Raw genomic sequence first — 17,159 nt, 5'->3', positions numbered from 1 at the left:
AGGTTGTTTTTAAAAATAAGCTTGAGCTGAAAACAATGTTTAGGGAAGACGGTGTTCGTGTCACCAGAACATTCTTCTCTAAACTTACCTTTTTTAAAGGGCTACTTTTTCGCATCTAATATGGGAGAGGCTTTTCGTGAAAAATAAGATCCCGAGGTCTTTATGTGTGCAGGAAAGAGTAGTAGGTCCTTCAGCACTCAGTCCTTTCCAAGTGATAGATTAAATAGAAAAGTGTGCCTGCCACTGGAATTATATAATTGGACTAACAGAAAATACAGTGAATAATTGTTGGTTGTCAAGTACATAGATAGTTCTAAAACAAATGGTATCTTTTTAGCACTGAGAGGGTATTTGTTACATGATTTCAGGTGGAATAAACTAATAGATTTTCATCTATAAAATTTTATACTTAACACCTCTCCATAGTCTACATCTAACATTGGATTTACTAAAATGTTTGAATTTGCACGTACGTTAGCGTAAGTGCCTGTGATGTGCCACATCCTGCTCTTAGTGCTTCGTGTGTTTTAACCCATCCTCAAAGCAGTCCTTGGTGGTAGGCGCTATAATTGTCCTAATTTTTGAAATGGGGAAACTGAGGCACAAAGGAGTAAAGTAACTTACCCGAGGTCACAATGCTGTAGGATAGGACTTGATCATCTGCAGAGTCATTTTATTTGTAAAGAAGACATATGATTTTATGATTTACTTATGCTTGTTTTTATTTTTATTTAAGCATAAACATCGAAAATATTTTCTGTGAAGCCTAAGAATCCCTGATTTTGGAAGTGCCCCACAGCACCGTTAACTGTAAAGCGAGGAAAAGTATGAAAGAACCGTCTGGTTGAGTGTACAATTTGAAGACCACCACATCCACCAGAAGACTCAGGATGGATCTGCCCCAAAACACAGCCATCGCTTTCCTTGACAAATGGTGTTCAGATAAGTCACTATCTGGCTGCAGGAGACATTATAATGTCAGGAAAAAACTAAAGTTAATTCGAATCTTAGGCCTTGTCCTGGGCCTGGTGGCCGTTAGCACTGTCCCGTTTTCAATCAGTGCCTTTTCTGACACAGAGACACAGAGCACAGGAGAAGCCAGTGGTGCACGTGGCCCTAGGGTAGCACACGGTTACCGTCAAAGAACTCTCTTAGATTTAAATGACGAGATTGAGCATTATACTTCACAGCCACCTCTTTCTCAAGAAGACACATCTGAGAATAATACAGATCATGCCCAGGGAGACTACCCACGAGACATCTTTTCCCTTGAGCAGCGAAGAAGAGGCGCCATCATTCTCCATGTAATTGGGATGATCTACATGTTCATAGCCTTAGCCATCGTCTGCGATGAGTTCTTCGTTCCTTCTTTGACGGTCATCACTGAAAAACTGGGCATCTCTGATGATGTGGCTGGAGCTACCTTTATGGCAGCGGGGGGCTCGGCCCCAGAACTTTTCACATCTCTCATAGGGGTATTTATTGCTCACAGCAATGTTGGCATAGGCACAATCGTGGGCTCAGCGGTGTTCAATATCCTCTTTGTTATTGGCATGTGTGCTCTCTTTTCTAGAGAAATCTTAAACCTGACGTGGTGGCCACTTTTTCGGGACGTGTCCTTCTACATCATTGACTTGATCATGCTCATCATATTTTTCCTGGATAACGTTATCATGTGGTGGGAAAGCTTACTTCTCTTAACAGCTTATTTTGGCTATGTGGTTTTCATGAAATTCAACGTCCAAGTAGAAAGATGGGTGAAGCAAATGATCAATCGCAATAAAGTCGTCAAGGTGACAGCACCAGAGGCCCAAGCAAAGGTTGGTGGTGGTGGTTGTTTATTTGATGTTCTTCTTGACCGTAGTTCTGAATTATATGTTTTTGAGATCGGCCACTTTTTTAATGTGATAGTGTTGTGGGCTGTAGGGGATAGCAGACTGCTTTCTGCAGTTCTGTGATAGCCAGACTAACATGCCAGTGGGAAAAATAATTCGGGGTATTCTTGTGGATGTCTCCTAAATTCTCAAGCTACTTGCTTCAGAGTAAAACATTTGTAAATATAGCTTACATAAACATCCCAGGGCAGACTTAGCAGTTATTTGTCTCCTTTTCCAAAAGTAGGCACGATTTTGTGAGCAATTTAATTTTCATGGGAAAGTGTGTGTGAGCCTAGCAAATTGCAGGCCCTTTTTTTTTAAATGGTCACGTGACAATGATCAAGAATCATCTCTTTAAAAATATTTAGGGAAGAAAGTTTGTTTGCTTAGAGCCCAGCAGGACTGGTCACTAGAGTGGGTCACAGCCATTCTTCTCGATCGCGCAATAATGCTCCGATCACTTGACTAGGAGCTGAGCAAGATTCAGTAAAGAGCATCATTGGCAAGCCCTGCTACCTGCCTCTACAGCTCAATGGCCCGTTTGGCATCCCATGATAAACAGGACCCAAAATATTTTTAAGGTAGAATTTGAGGGAGTTTTAATGACAACAGTGGCCATCCCACCACTTCGATGGCGAGCAGATTGGTAAAGAGCTTAGAAGAAATTGATCTGCAAAAATATCAATTAACTTTTTAAAGGAATAAGCAACATAATAAAATTTTGCAAGTCTGGTAATACAGTTCTGATTTATATCCTAACATTGGCATGTCATCTCTGAATGTGATTTTAAACAGAAAGCCAAAACACATATGCAGACTTTTCTCACTAACATCTGGGAAAATTCTCATGTATGCCAAAAACAGATGTTGAGCGGCGGGTGAGATATTTTGTCCAGAATGGAAAAAACATTATATTAATTTAGCATAATTCCTTTATGTTCAAGTTTGATGACCATCCACCATATTTGTAGCAGCCATGAAATGGAAGAAAAGTGCAGAAAAAACCCACTAGTAATATTTCTATGTATAACATGCAAAAGGGAAATGTTTTGTCCTGTATTTTTTTCCTAACATTTCACTCAGTATATGGTTGCTTGGTAGAAACTATAGTAAAAAAGGATCAGTTAGCAGGATACATGGCAAACAAGCATTCAGATGTGATCACTGAGTATATATCCTTGAGGGCATAAGACGGGGTCATCATTGGAGCCCCTCTCCCTGCTCCAGTTTTGTGGCCAAGAGGTCCTCCCTCCAGCCATCTCCTCAAGCCTGGCTGCTGGTTTGGTGGTTTGCGTTAGTGGTCTCTGTTTATTCCAATCAGAGTACTGAACAATTACCACGATAAAGGCATACTTTTTAGACGCAGGCAAATGATTTGGTGTCTTATGAAGATCCTGGGCACATCAAGGGTAAAAAGTCTTTTTGACTTTTTTGTCTTGTTGTACCACAGTGGAACTTCAAACTTAGACTTGGCTGAAGGTTATGTTGGCAACATTTATGAAAAAGAAATGTGCAGAGCCGTCCAATGTTGTCTTTAAGATTGCAGGGGGATTTTGTATTCTGATTTGGGGGGAGGGGAAGCTGGTTTCGTGCGTTTGGGAATAACTTTTTAAAGATGGTTTACAAACAGTATTTAATCAATTATGAGCCATTCAGTAAAGTAGCTCTAGCAGGATTTTTACCTGCTATATTAGGTGATTGTCATGTCATTTTTATGATAATTTAAAAGTCAACTTAAGCTGACATTCCTAAACAGTTGTTATTCATATCCATAATTTCGTACTATGCTTAATATTCTGCATTTTTTCAACTCGGAAATTCTGGATTTATCTAATTAAAAAAGAAAGCATATTATATTCATGACTATTTCTCCTGTTTCTGATTTTCCCCCAAAATGGATTCATTGTATGATTTTCCTTTTAGCCCCAAATAGCTTTAGTTTATTTTATTTAATCATTATTATTTCTTTTGGCATTCAGTAACTAGATTGAACTATAAATTATCATGGGAACAAAATTTTTTAACATAGCTATGTCTTATTTGATTTTCCTCAAAAGTGCTATAACACAGCTATATATTTTTAGGTGGAACAACATGCAATGATATGAGGTTTCCTTCAGGAAATTTCACCTTGCCAATTTCACTTTTGAATTATTGCTGGAAAATTTTTTTTTTACATAATTAGTTTTTGTCTTATGCCTGATTTCAGAATCTTATGGAGGTTTTGCTCTCAGACTGAACGTAAGGTGTCCCACAGAGGGCTGAGTCCTTGAGTGTGGCCATCTGGTTCTCTGATCTGCAAAGTTGATTTCTGTCTGCGTACCCCACCTTTCCTATGGAAGTTGGTGCTTCTAACACCATCATTACACTCAGAAAAGAGATCCTAAGCCAAAGGCAGCCCTCAGTGGAGTCTTCATAGAGAGGAATGTGCTGTCCAAGAATTTAGGAAGCAAACATACTAAGCATGTTTTCATGCAAAGCCAGCTCATTGTCTTATTTCCACAATTATGGGGTAGAGGAGTTTGGGAAAGTGGAAGAAACGTGTTTTAGATATTCTTGTACAAATCATCAATGGTTCTTGCTGAAAAATCATCAAATCTGCTAAGCTCTAGGCAGTGAAGTATCTTTGAAACTACTTGCTTCATAGACAAGTTGAAAATCTTAATTTGGTTTCATTTGATAATATATGTCATGGGGCAACTGTGAAGCATGGAGAAATGTGAACTGGCATTTTTTTCGTAGTTAACGTAATAGTTTCTTATTTCATTTAATTGTTCTACCATGTGTGTTGTTTTTTACTTGTTATTTTGTTATTATTTCTTTTAGTGATAACATGATCCTTTTTAAAAAGGTGTGCAGTGTCATGACATGGTAAAGAGACCCTGGGCTTTGACTCAGGGAAAGAAGATTTTAAGCCAGGCGTGTAATAAGCCTGTGACCTCAGAGAAGTCACAAAAACTCTGAGTCTCAGTTTCCTACTTTCAAAAATGAAAATAATAATGCCTACCTCATAATGTTGGGAAAATTATTAAATGAAGAACTGAATGTTAAGCAGCTGACATGGTCCGTGGCAAATGTGGGTTGCTCAATAAATGTTCATGCCCTTCCTTTTATCTTTCATTCTTAAATGAAAAGTGAAGCAGAATAAATTATTTCGAATTTGAGAATTTCAAAGTGTTCCTTGAAAATTGGAATTCACACCAGTGAATCACTGAGTTAGGCAGGCTATTGTCTTTCTTAGGGGCATATAACATTTGTCATATTATAATATTTATAAGCCCTTGTCCACATACAGTGAATGTGTGCAGGCCAGATATTATCATAAACTGCAAGGAAACCTCCAAATGCTTTTGTTGTCTTGAAATTTTTATTGTATGGAATTTTGCTTGAAATAAGTAGGCCATTAGCTGGAGTTTAGAAATATCCATGCTAAGCAGAGATTTTTGTTTTAAGGATATTTTTATTTATAAATAATTGAGACTGTCTTCTAAAAACCTCTCCATAGCTGGTTAGGAATAAATTTGAATTCTGCAGGATGGGAAGCAGTGGAGTTTCAGGGCATCTGGTGTGTTTTGCTGTGTGCCTGGCCTGGCTGCTGAGGTGCTTTGATCTGTGATGATGCTAGGCTGTCATTGGCCTAGAAAGCAGCTGTCCATGGTATTTAACTTCTTCTTAGACTTGGCACTGTAATCTGACAGCAAGTCAGCCCAGTTCTAATGAAGGGAATGGTCTAAATAAAGATGCTTAAAGCTGGATAGTTGAAGAGCAGGCTACTTAGTAATTTAAGTGTGCCTTGCTATTCAGTTTGTGTGCTCTTGAAAAGTTGTTTGTAAACAGAGTGTTTGCAATTCAAATTGTTATTCATGTTCATGGGAAAATCGGAATTGAAACCGTGTTATAAATATTCCTCGTAAAGTATTTCTGGTAAGGTGCTAAACCATAACTAATTATATAAATACAAACAAATAGTCCCAAGCTTGCTTAAGGCACAGAATATGTGACAAATTCAACCTTTGTTCCCTCTCCAAACCTAGTTAATAAATTAGTAAAATTAGTGTACAAACTTGAAGGAAGATAAGGTAAGATTGTCCTTATAATAAGTCAAAGGGTAATATTGGTGATAGACTTGGTAACTCTCTGTCCTTCTCAAAAGAAATAAAATTTAGCCATTAAAATTCTTAACTGCCTAGATGCCTATGAATGTAATAGTCTTTGGGGTTCATGGATCCAATTCCAATGTGTGTATGAGGGGGGGCTTCCCACACAACACCAAACAATTCTCGGACGCCAGCAGCATGTCCAAGAGTTCACTCAATTCAACTCAATTCTGACACTGTCTACCTAGAGAAATCATCACACTCCACAGGGTAAGGGTTCAGTCCTACAAGACTGCCCCCCACCCCACTTCAGATGCCAGTTGAAAGCCCAGGTGGTTACCTGTCCTTCTGACTGACTGACTGTAAGTCAGAGGTTCCCATGACCCTCTCCTCAGGTTGGATTAATTTGCTAGAGTGGCTCACAGAACTCAGAGAAACATTTTGCTTACTAGATCACTGGTTTGTTACAAAAGAACATAACTCAGGAGCAGCCAGATGGAAGATATGCAGAGGGCAAGGCCTGGGGAAAGTATTCAGAGCCTCCATGCCCCTCTCCAGACGTGCCACTCTCCCAGCACCTCCATGTGTTCACCAGCCAGGAAGCTCGTGAACCCATCCTTTTGGGATTTTATGGAGGCTTCCTTACAGAGGCGGAATTGAGTAAATCATTGGCCATTGGCGATTGATTGAACCTCCAGCCCCCTCCCCTCCCCAGAGGTCAGGGGATTGGACGGAAACTTCCAACCCTCTAATCATTGGTTGGCTCCATTGGCAACCAGCCCCCATGGTTAGGTGCTTTCCAAAAGTCACTTCATTAACATAACAAAAGATACCCTTATCACTCTCATCACTTAGGAAATTCGAAAGATTTTCTGGAGCCAGGAACGGTGGGCAAAGAACAAATACATAGGAGAAGTATCTTTTGGTTATCTGAATGACCAAATATATATTTCTTATAAATCATGATATTTCAAGTATGTGTGTTTATCTAGGGATACAGCATGCTGCTATTTTTCTTTTTTATAAAAGCAAACTGTTCGTTTACTACATGGGATTCAGAGAGTGAAGGAGGCATTTTTAGAGACCCAAAAAGCCCAGTGGATTTTAACACACTGAGTTCAGAGTGCCCAGGGCTGTTTCCCTGGTTATTCTAGTTTCTTCAGCAAGAGGGAACCTAACCTTTGTGAGTCCTTCTAGCAATAACGAGAGCAACGAGTTACCACTACATCCCTTCCTTCCTCCCTTCCTCCCCTCTCCTTTTCTCCCCACCCGCTACACCTTCCCCTCCCCACCCCACCCCACGCCCGCACCTTTTTTGGTAGAACCAGATAATTTGTATTGTATTTTAACTTCAACAAGGAATGGGATTGTTATGTTAAGCTGCTTTCTGGTCGTTGAGGAGACAGGTACATCTATAGTGTGGATTTGACTTTAGTTTTTTTTTTGCAGGGAAGAATTCGCCCTGAGCTAACATCTGTTGCCAGTCTTTCCTCTTTTTTCTTTTTCTCCTTTTCCCCAAGCCCCGAGCCTGGTTGTATATCTAGTTGTAAGTCCTTCTAGTTCTTCTGTGTGAGCCACCACCACAGCATGGCAACTGGTAGATGGGTGGCATTGTTCCACGACGGGGAGACGAACCCAGGCCGCCGAAGCAGAAAGCACAGAACTTTAACCACTAGGCCATAAGGGCTGGCTTTGACTGGTTTAGTTTTGCCAATCTTCTACATTCAGTCTTCTTTTGTTTCAGATAAATGTTTTGTGCCCATCCCAGCCTATCAATAAGCAGTGTTGTGGCTGGACCAGACCTTGTAGTTCTTCTTATGATTGTAAGATGCCCCTCAGCAATAATTGTCAGGAAACTTTAAAAAAATAAACTTTTATTACTTGCAGGACCTGGGAATTATGCAGCACACCTGGCGCCACACAGCAAAGTCACCAGTACAGAGAGAGAGAGGGCACGGGCCTGGGGTTCAGCTTTTATTGGGTTGGGGATGGCAGGCTTGAGTTTTGCAGGCTCACTCTTTATTGGTGAATTTAAAACACAACAGCAAGAATTTAAAGTGGGAAGAGAGAAAAACAAGTGGCCCAAGAGGCCAGTTATTGAAATCAACCAAGATCTCTAGAACAAAGGAGCCTCAGTGGAGAGAGGCGACCTGGCTCTTTATCAATGTGTTTATTCAAGATAGCCATCTTTGAAGTAGATGCCTCTGCAATCAAAGCTTAAGTCAGGTACTTGCAATGCAAAAAAGAAACAAAACAACTATCATGGCTTATGTGACAATAAGTCTCTAGTAAATAGAAAACAGCAGAATTTTGTTTAATTCAGTTTGACAATCATTGTCTTTTAAGTGGAAAGCTTGCTTACATTGATTGTGGTTACTGTTACATTTGGGTTCTTTTTTATCTTGTTCTTTTATACTTTCTGTTTGTTCTGATCTTTCTTTTTATAATTTTTTGTTGCCTTTTTTAAATTGATTTTTTCTAACTGTTTTTCTCATTAATAGTTTGAATTTATACACCCTATTTCTATTCTTTTAGTGTTTACACTAAAAATTTTAATGTTTATGCTTAACTCTACATGGTATAAAGTTAATTAATATCTTTACACTCCTGATAAACAACATAATGACCTTAAAATGTTTTGACTCACTCACCTCTTCCTCATTGTATGTGATTTGAAGTCCACGATTTGCGTTCTATCCTGATATTTTATAACAGCTTTATTGAGGTATAATCTTCACTTTTTTAACCCTACAAATTAGACATTGTCATTATGCCATAAATGTTTTTAGATTTATCCACACTTTACCAGTTTCTTCCCTCCTCATTCCTTTTCTCCTATCAGACCTTTTTTTCTATGATTTTTTTTCCTCTACTGACTTACATTCTTTGTAAGTTCCTTTAGCAAGAATCTTTTAATAGTAAATGCTCCTGGTTTTTATTTGTTTAGAGATGTATTTCACTTCCGTTCCTGAAAGATAGTTTTGGTGGGTAAAAAATTATTTCCTACTTTGAAGATGGTATTCCACTATCTCTGACTTCCATTTTTGATGTTGAAAAGACTGCTGTTGGTGTAAATGTTGCTCCTTTGTAAGAAATCTGTCTTTTCTCTTTGATGACTTTTAAGGTTTTTCTCTTGTTTTGGTGTTCAGCATTTTCCTTATGCTATGTCAGGTGTGGTTTTCTAACTTATTTATCCCCTATTTGTGATTCATTAGATTTCCTGAATTGGAGGATTGGTACCTTCCATCAATTTTGCCTCTACTTCATTCTTCCTATAATCTTCTAGAATTCTGATTAGATCAATGTTGTACCATCTCACCCTATCCTCCATGTCTTTTAACTATTCATTTTTTCTGTGTTCCACATTCTGGTGATTTCTTTATGTCTGCCTCCTCATTTCTGATTTTCTCTTTGATTTTGTCTAATCAGCTCTAAAGCTCATTTAAGTTTCTAATTTTAATTATATTTATTTCTAGAAGTTTTGTGGCTCTTTTTCACTTCCTTCAGGTTAATTTTCATTGTTTCTTATTCTTTCATCATTTCATGCCATCTTTTATTTCTCTAAACAGTTAAATATGTTTATATTTATATCTCATAATTGATATCTCTAGTGCCCATGTTCTTGCAGGTCTAATTTTGTTGTTTTCTTGATTCTTGATCATGCTTCCCGATGTGTTGGATGATTTCTTTTGACATTTTGGATTCATGTTCCTTGGAACTTTAACTGTGGGAAGTTGTTGAGGCCTGGGTTTTAGGTGTATTTCTCCAGAAAGAACTATATTTGCTCTTCCATCAAGTGTCTGGGAGCACAGCCAACTTGGGACCTATCTAACCTAAGTATTTGACTTTTTTCTACTGAGGTAGTGTGAATTCAGGCTCCACGCCCATATGAGTGAACGTGTGGTTAGAAATTCTTGAGGGAGACTCTTTTTTTTCCTCTCTCTCTCTTTTTTTCTGTACCACTCAAAACCAATACCAAAATAGGCACATCCTACTATTTCCTTTTGCTAGGCAGATGTTTTTTCCTTGTTCACCCACTGAGACTGTCAACCCTTCAGGATTCCTAACTTACCAGGCAGGAAGGTCTCTGAACTACCTCCTCCATTTCAGGCCTCATGTTTGTAGCTTCTAAAAACCAAGTCTCTGGCCACTGGGGAGTGACAAATACTTCAAAGGAAAAGCAATACCGAGCTCTCTGGATTTGTGTGTAGTTGGTGTTCTGGGTTCCAGAAGATCTTGAATTCCTCACTAACATAGTTTGGTAATTTTAAAATATATTTAAAAATATAATGTCCAACATTTGGGCTTGTAATATACTGAGAATGGTTTCTCTGAATAGTTAATCTTTTATATCGCCAGAAAATATGTTTCAGACTTGGGATTTGTCAAAAGATAATGCATATGACAAGGGACTGATGTGGAATTTTAATTGTATACTCTCAGAATGTTTAATACAGCCTGACCATGGTAATAAAGCTCCTCGTCAAGAAATCCTACCGATGAAAAATTTTGAGTCAAATCAAATCTAAGATGCAATTCTAACAGTTATATGGGGCCACTTTAAATTTTAGATTTGTTTTTTAAATAATATTTTTACCAGATACTAAAAGTAGTATGTTCATTGTACAAGATTATAAAAACACAGCAAAATAAAAAAGGAAAATTTAAAATAGCCTGTAATCTCTCCATTGCACCATCCAAAAATAACTATGAACACTTTTGCATGTATTCTTCCAGACTTTTCTCACATAGACACACAAACACATATTCACATATATACCTGTATATCTAAATAAATTGGAAAGATACTTGATATGCACAACTTTAATCGTATAATGGGTATACACCATTTTAATTTTGTTTCTATCTTGGCTTATTATGAGCATTTTCTCATGTTATTAAATGTTCTTCTAAAATGTTATTCACTGTTTAGCATTATCATAAAATAGAAAGTCACTTTCATATTATTGCGATATTTCACTACTATAAAAAATTGCTATAACCAATATGCTTACACAGGAATTTCTGATTTTGGAGAAGCAGAAATTCTGGATCAAAGTTTATGAGCTTTTTAAAGTTTCTGTTATATTGCTACATCCTTGGTAATCTGGACTATTATAATTTTTAATGTTTTCCAGTTTCATAGGTGAAACAGCATTTTATTGTTTCAATTTGCATTTCTTTGATTAATTGGGAGGTTGCGTGTTGAAAAATATGTTCACTGAGAATTGTTTTTCATCTGTAGACTGTCAGTTTGCTATATGTCCTTCTTGTCATTTTTACAGTTTGCTGGGATGGCTTAACGATCGCTTGCACATATATGCTAGGAATCACTAGCTTTAGCTCCCACCCCTCCCCACATCTCCACACCTGAGAAAAGCCAGGAGGTTTTTACGATTTTATTTTAAAGAATGAATTATTCTGCAGAAAGAGGCCTTGTGACTCAGGAGTTGGGAAATGAGGTTCCCAGGGACTAGGATGTGCTCCCGGCAAAGTGACCTTGGGGGATCACGTACCTCCTAGGACTTCTGTTTCCTTATCTGGTAAATGGGAGATTGGACCTGGATGATCTGAAAGATTGCTTTTATTTTTATTGCTTGTCATTTCTGTCCTCAGAAGCTCTAATACTTTCTATACTCTAATAGTCCAACACATCAAAGTAATAATCTAATACATTTACCTAAAACAGGACACTGGACTCTAAGCATACCCATATCACCTCACTCTTTTCCTCAGCTGGCTTACAGGCAGTATTTTCACTCAAATGATTTGACTGGGTTGGCCAAGCCATAATTTTAGTTTAAGCATGCTGAGGGAGGTGGCTCTTCCAGACAGATAGGAGAACACCGTGCATGGGAGAAAGTCCTTTAAAGTTTACTGCAGGACTCCAGACGTCCTCAGCCTTTGTGGCTTCTGCAGTGAAAACTCTCCTTGGCAGCCGCACGTGTGTCCCTGGACTGCTGGTCTCTACCGGTCTCTCGAAAGTCAAAGAAGAGAGAGATCTGAAAACTGGACATGATAATACCAGGTCCTGACCATGTCAGCACTCTGAAATAGATGTCGTCTCCACCTGCAGAGCAGGAATCTGAGGATCAGAAAACATAGGTGATTGCCTAAGGTCCACATTTAGTGGTATTAAACTGCATTTGAACTTGGGTCTGTCTGACACTAAACGCATGCTAGTTCTCTCAGTGCTTCCCACTGGACAGCTGGAAATAAACACAAAGCAAACCTCCAAATTACATTCACACTTCATATTAGCCTCTGTTAAGTCAATGACTTTCGAATATTTTTTACCATGACCCCCACTAAGAAATATACTGTACATCTCAACCTGGTATATACACATGCATGCATGTACACATGCATATATCTATATTTACATATATGTATAAAAATCTAAGTGAGGCACTTTTATAGTTCTTATATTTTCTCTTCTATTAGAAATACTAGTTTCAACCCTCTAAAAGAATTTCATGACCCACCAGTGACCTGAGTTTTAAAAAAATGCCATGTAAAGAAATTTTTTTTCTCCTTCTTCCTTTTAGCAGGGCTGCCCTGCACAGCTGTGCAAGTTTACTGCACAAGGGCATCTGTGGGAGTAAGGGGTGAACAGGGGCAGAAATCCATTCATCACTCTACTGGACAAACTGTGCTTTTGTGTGGGACCGTGGCTGCCCAGAGGAAGGGGTGCCTTTTCTTAATTCAGTAAAGGTGACTTTTGGGCCGGTGGTGGCCTTGCTTTGTACCCCTGCCTGGCTCTGACGTAGATGGATTGCAGGGTAAGGAAGGTGCAGATCCAAGCATGATGTGTTCCCTGAGCCTCGCCTCATCCTTGGTTCCCGATGAGCTTGTCATCAGGTGGAAAAGAAATGTGGATGGAACAGGGAGGTATGAAATCAGAGAGAAGCAGAACCTTGACTAGAAGGCTGAAGCTGCATTTCAATTAGGTTGGTTTCCTTTTTGTGAAGGATAAGATTTATAAACCAAACGATGCAGACATAGTTCTTGTACTGGTAAAAACTGGTGGGTTGGAAAGGGTCTGGGCACCAGGCCACAGCGATGCCATGTTTACAGCTTTAAAGGGTGCTCTGAGAATCCTGCGTTGGCAGGAACCAAGCCTGGAGAGATGGAGTCCCTTTCATCCCACACATTGGTTCTCTAACCCTGACCCAGGCACTTTGCCCCAGGCATCTCCTCTGAAAATGAAGGGGCTAGTTTATCTCCGAGGTCCCCCCCAGCTCCGATAACTGTGCTTCTCTGTTAATGGGAAAGAAACCCGTCTATGTCTGTAATTATGGACTGGCCAATAGAAGAGGTGGTCCGGCCATGAAACCCTGAACTTACCGCCTTCAGAGTGCTTTTGCAATTAAGAAACCCAGTTAAAGGGGACTAGTTCCTTTGGAGGGGTCATGAGGGGTTCTCTCCCCATCCATAGGACCTTCTTGGAAAGGGCCAAGTGAGTTTCTGCTGCTCTGTAGGTAGCTTTCTCTTTTGCTACTTGACAGACTCTGAGCTGGGAAAACAGGTTGCAGGAAGAAATACAGGTTTCACCTTCAGCAGCCCTATTTCTCCCGCATAAACCTGTCATCCTTTGCCTGTACCACTCAAGTAGGCTGAGGCAGGTTCATTTTTCCCTGCCATCTGATAGCAATCAAATAGATGTTGAACCACTTCTATTATTTTAGGCCTGTGGTAGGCACTGAGCATTGGTGCATCCCAGGAACCCATGACTTTGTGTTCTAAGAGTATGATGGTTAAGGGTTAACACAATAGAATTACTATTTAAGCCTAGGATAGAGTGTAACCCTCCTGGCTGTGTGATCTTGGGCAAGTTACTTCACCTCTCTGGGCTTATGTTTGTTTATCCACAAATTAAGAAAAATAATATCATTTCCCTCATAGGGAGGCTGTGGTTTTTGATGAGATTGCACAGGAAAGGTGCTTAGGAGAATACAGTCCCACCCACCGATATTCTACTCCTGTCTCTTTTCCTCTGAGGCCCTTCCCTGTGCTACTAGTCTGCTCTCCCTGAGTCCTGTGTCTGCTCCCGGTCGGGTTTTCCTCCTGCCGTTTCAAGACCTTGCCTCACTTCCCAGGCCCTCCTCTCTGTGCCTCCCATGCAGCCAGATGAAGGCGCAGTTCCCCGACTCATCCCTAACTAATAGTTAAATCCTCAGTGTTCGGACTTGAACCTGCTTTCCCTCTGCTCCTGCAGGGGATTAAGAGAAAAGGAGTTTCTCTCTCCATGAAACTGAGCCTCACTCAACCGTGAAATTCTTTTGAGCCCTCCTGTCACTGCCCTAAAAATGTATTTACTCTTTTCTTCTATACATCATCAATATTTAATCTTAGCTTGTCACATCTCCATCCAGTCATGGCAGTGCCTGTTGGTTTGCCAGCATCTGTGTTTTCTGTCCTGGATTGAATCTCTCCCCTTGACTCGGGGACTAGCCAATCCCATCTTCTGTATTCGGTGTCTCGTTCTGTGTCATGGGTAAAAGGGCAGAGGGTACTTTGTGCCCTTGAGAATGGTGGTGATGAGTGCTCATGATAAAAAGTCTAGGCCTGAATCAGTCACAACATGCCATGGCTTATGTATTAAAGTCAAGTGGCAAACAACGTTTCTGACTTGAGAAACAGGATTGGTTAGAAATTCTCCAGTCCCCTCAGGTTGCAAGTGTGGGTGTCAGGACAGGTAAGGGCCCTCAATTCTAAAAGCCAGATCACTCCAGCTGTGGCCTCAAGTTAGTTCTCCTTGCTGTCTAGCATTAAATAGTGTTTCTCGCCACTTTTTTATAATAGTTCTTTGGAGATAGAATTCACTTACCATAGAATTCACCTAAGTGTGCAATTCAGTGTTTTTTTGTATATTCACAGAGTTGTAAAACCATCACCACTATTTAATTTTAGAACATTTCATCACCCCCAAAAAGAAACCCGTACCTATTAGTAGTCACTCTCTATTCCTCTCTCCCCCCGTCCTTGGTAGCCACCAATCTACTTTCTGTTGCTATAGATTTGCCTTGTGGACATTTCCTATTAGTGGAATCATATAATATGTGGCCTTTTATGTTTGGCTTCTTTCACTTAGCATAATGTTTCAAGGTTCATCTGTGTTGTTGCCTTTTTACAGCCAAATACTCCATTGTAGGACTATACCACATTTTGTTTATCCATCCATCAGTTGATGGACATTTGGTTTATTTCCACTTTGTGGCCGTTATAAATAATGCTGCTGTGAACACTTGCTTACAAGTTTTTGTGTGGATATATGTTTTCAGTTCTCTTTGGTATAGACTCAGGAGTGGAATTGCTGGGTCATGTGCTTACTCTGTGTTTAACATTTTAAGGAACTGCCAAACGGTTTTCCAAAGTGGCTGCACCATTTTGCATTCCTATCAGCAATGTATGAGGGTTCCAATTTCCCTACATCTTTGCCAACGTTTGTTATTATATGCCTTTTTGATTATACTCATCCTAGTGGATGGGAAGTAGTATCTCATTGTGATTTTGATTCTGATTTCCTTGAAGGATGATGATATTGACAATCTTTTCATGAGTTTATTAGCCATTTGTATATCTTCTTTGGAGGAATGCCTATTCAAATCCTCTGCCCATTTAAAAAAATTGGGTTATTTGCCTTACTTGAGTTTAAGATTTCTTTATATATTCTGGATATAAGTCCCTTATTGTATATATGATTTGCAAATATTTTCTCCTGTTCTGTGGTTGTTAAGGAATGTGCTCCATAAATGGGGCAGCTCCTGGACTGGGAACCCCTGGGTCTACTGTTCCACATTGTTCTTTGGGCATGCTTGTATCTAGAGTGATTTGGGACCCTTGGATCAACCCCAAAGCTGCCTCTTCCCTTGAGTTGGTCTTGAGAAAAGGTTGATCCCCTTGAAGCTAAGGACTGGAGGGGGATTCAGGGTTTGTGGGGGTCTGGGGCTTCCTGCTGATGGAGAGCCTGGGAATGTGAATCCACTTGAACGTTGGACCCAGGATGTTTGTCGTCTGTTGCTGCATCCCTCTGCTTTGCCTGCCTCTCACTCTTTTTTGTATTATCTAAGAGAGTTTCTTGTCATCAAATCCCCTACCCTACATCTTATCCAGCAGCCCTGTCAGGAAAGCAGTGGGCTACAGTCCTTCGCTTCCATGTGTCAACTTTGCCCATTTTGCTCTCCAGAGCTTGGCATTTAGCTTTATACATTCTTGGTTGTGGGCCAATCCTGCCTGTCTACCACATCTCCTCCAGTATAACCCCTCCTACTCCAGGCACTAGGAACATTTGCCTCCATCTTGAACAAAACGTTGTTAAGTGTATGGAGCTATGTACAGTAAATAATAACAATACCAGTAATGATCCACTCTGTCATTGTCTAACGTGAACAATAATTGCACCAACCTGATTAATGAGCACACTCTGAGGGTAAAGAGATCTTATCTAAGCAATCATGCTTCGTACAAAAATGCACAATTGGTTCAAAGCTCCAGTGGTTTCCAAGGGACTCAGGAAACATCCCCTCTCTTGCTTTAGCTTGCTTCAGCTGCACAGGAGCTGGTGGCATGGCGGATGGCATTTTGTGTGTCCGAACAAGGCTGATTTTTTCAGATAGGTTCTGATGTGCCAGGCTGCTCTTTTGATGCTTGCTTTGAAGGGCCATTACAAATCTGCTGTTTTTCTGCTGCCTTTTATTTTAAGTCCAATTAAGTGGATAGCCACAAATAGCTCTGACCTTGAAAGTCTAAGTGAAGGTGAGATGTGAGAACAAGCTTAGGAAACATATGTTTTGGCATGTTAATGCTCTGCAAGTCACACATGCTTAAGGAAAATAAATAGAACAGGACGAGATAGTGTTGTGCTTTAGAAGGAAGAATTTGAATGCCCTGGAAAATAGCACCACGTGCTTCATTGGTGGATAATCATAAACTGTGCTAAAAATTAATCCAACTCTATCGCACTTCAGTGTGGCTCTGGGAGACAAGCCCCAGATGAGTGGTATTGCCAGCGATGCTCAGTGCCTAAGCACCTTGCGTCAGCATCTCTGTGGCACGCCACCACCGACAACGCTTCCTCCTTCTCAGCAGCCCCAATCCATGCTTTTGGCTATTTATTTTTAGTAAAACAGTGCTCAGAGTACCACCCCACCATTTCAGATCAGTTTCTTGCAAATATGGATCA

At 39.9% G+C, this 17,159-nt stretch overlaps 1 protein-coding gene across 4 annotated transcripts in view; it reads left to right on the top strand.

Moving 5' to 3' along the window:
* Positions 1 to 17,159, top strand: part of SLC24A2 (solute carrier family 24 member 2) — a 237,299-nt gene that overhangs the window by 1,288 nt on the left and 218,852 nt on the right. For 2 of the 4 annotated variants that reach the window (XM_044756777.2, XM_070495604.1), the window contains one exon: positions 737 to 1,820. In XM_044756777.2, the coding sequence (XP_044612712.1) occupies positions 891 to 1,820 (930 nt within the window). In that variant the 5' untranslated portion in view covers positions 737 to 890. Of the gene's footprint in view, positions 1 to 736; positions 1,821 to 17,159 lie in introns of those variants that run through there. The other 2 variants (XM_070495605.1, XM_044756773.2) reach the window with 1 other exon arrangement.

This window comes from Equus asinus, chromosome 23 (assembly GCF_041296235.1).
Source record: "Equus asinus isolate D_3611 breed Donkey chromosome 23, EquAss-T2T_v2, whole genome shotgun sequence".
Lineage (NCBI taxonomy): Eukaryota > Metazoa > Chordata > Mammalia > Perissodactyla > Equidae > Equus > Equus asinus.
The sequence above is the reverse complement of the archived record's forward strand: the minus strand, read 5'-3'. Positions and strand labels throughout refer to the sequence as shown.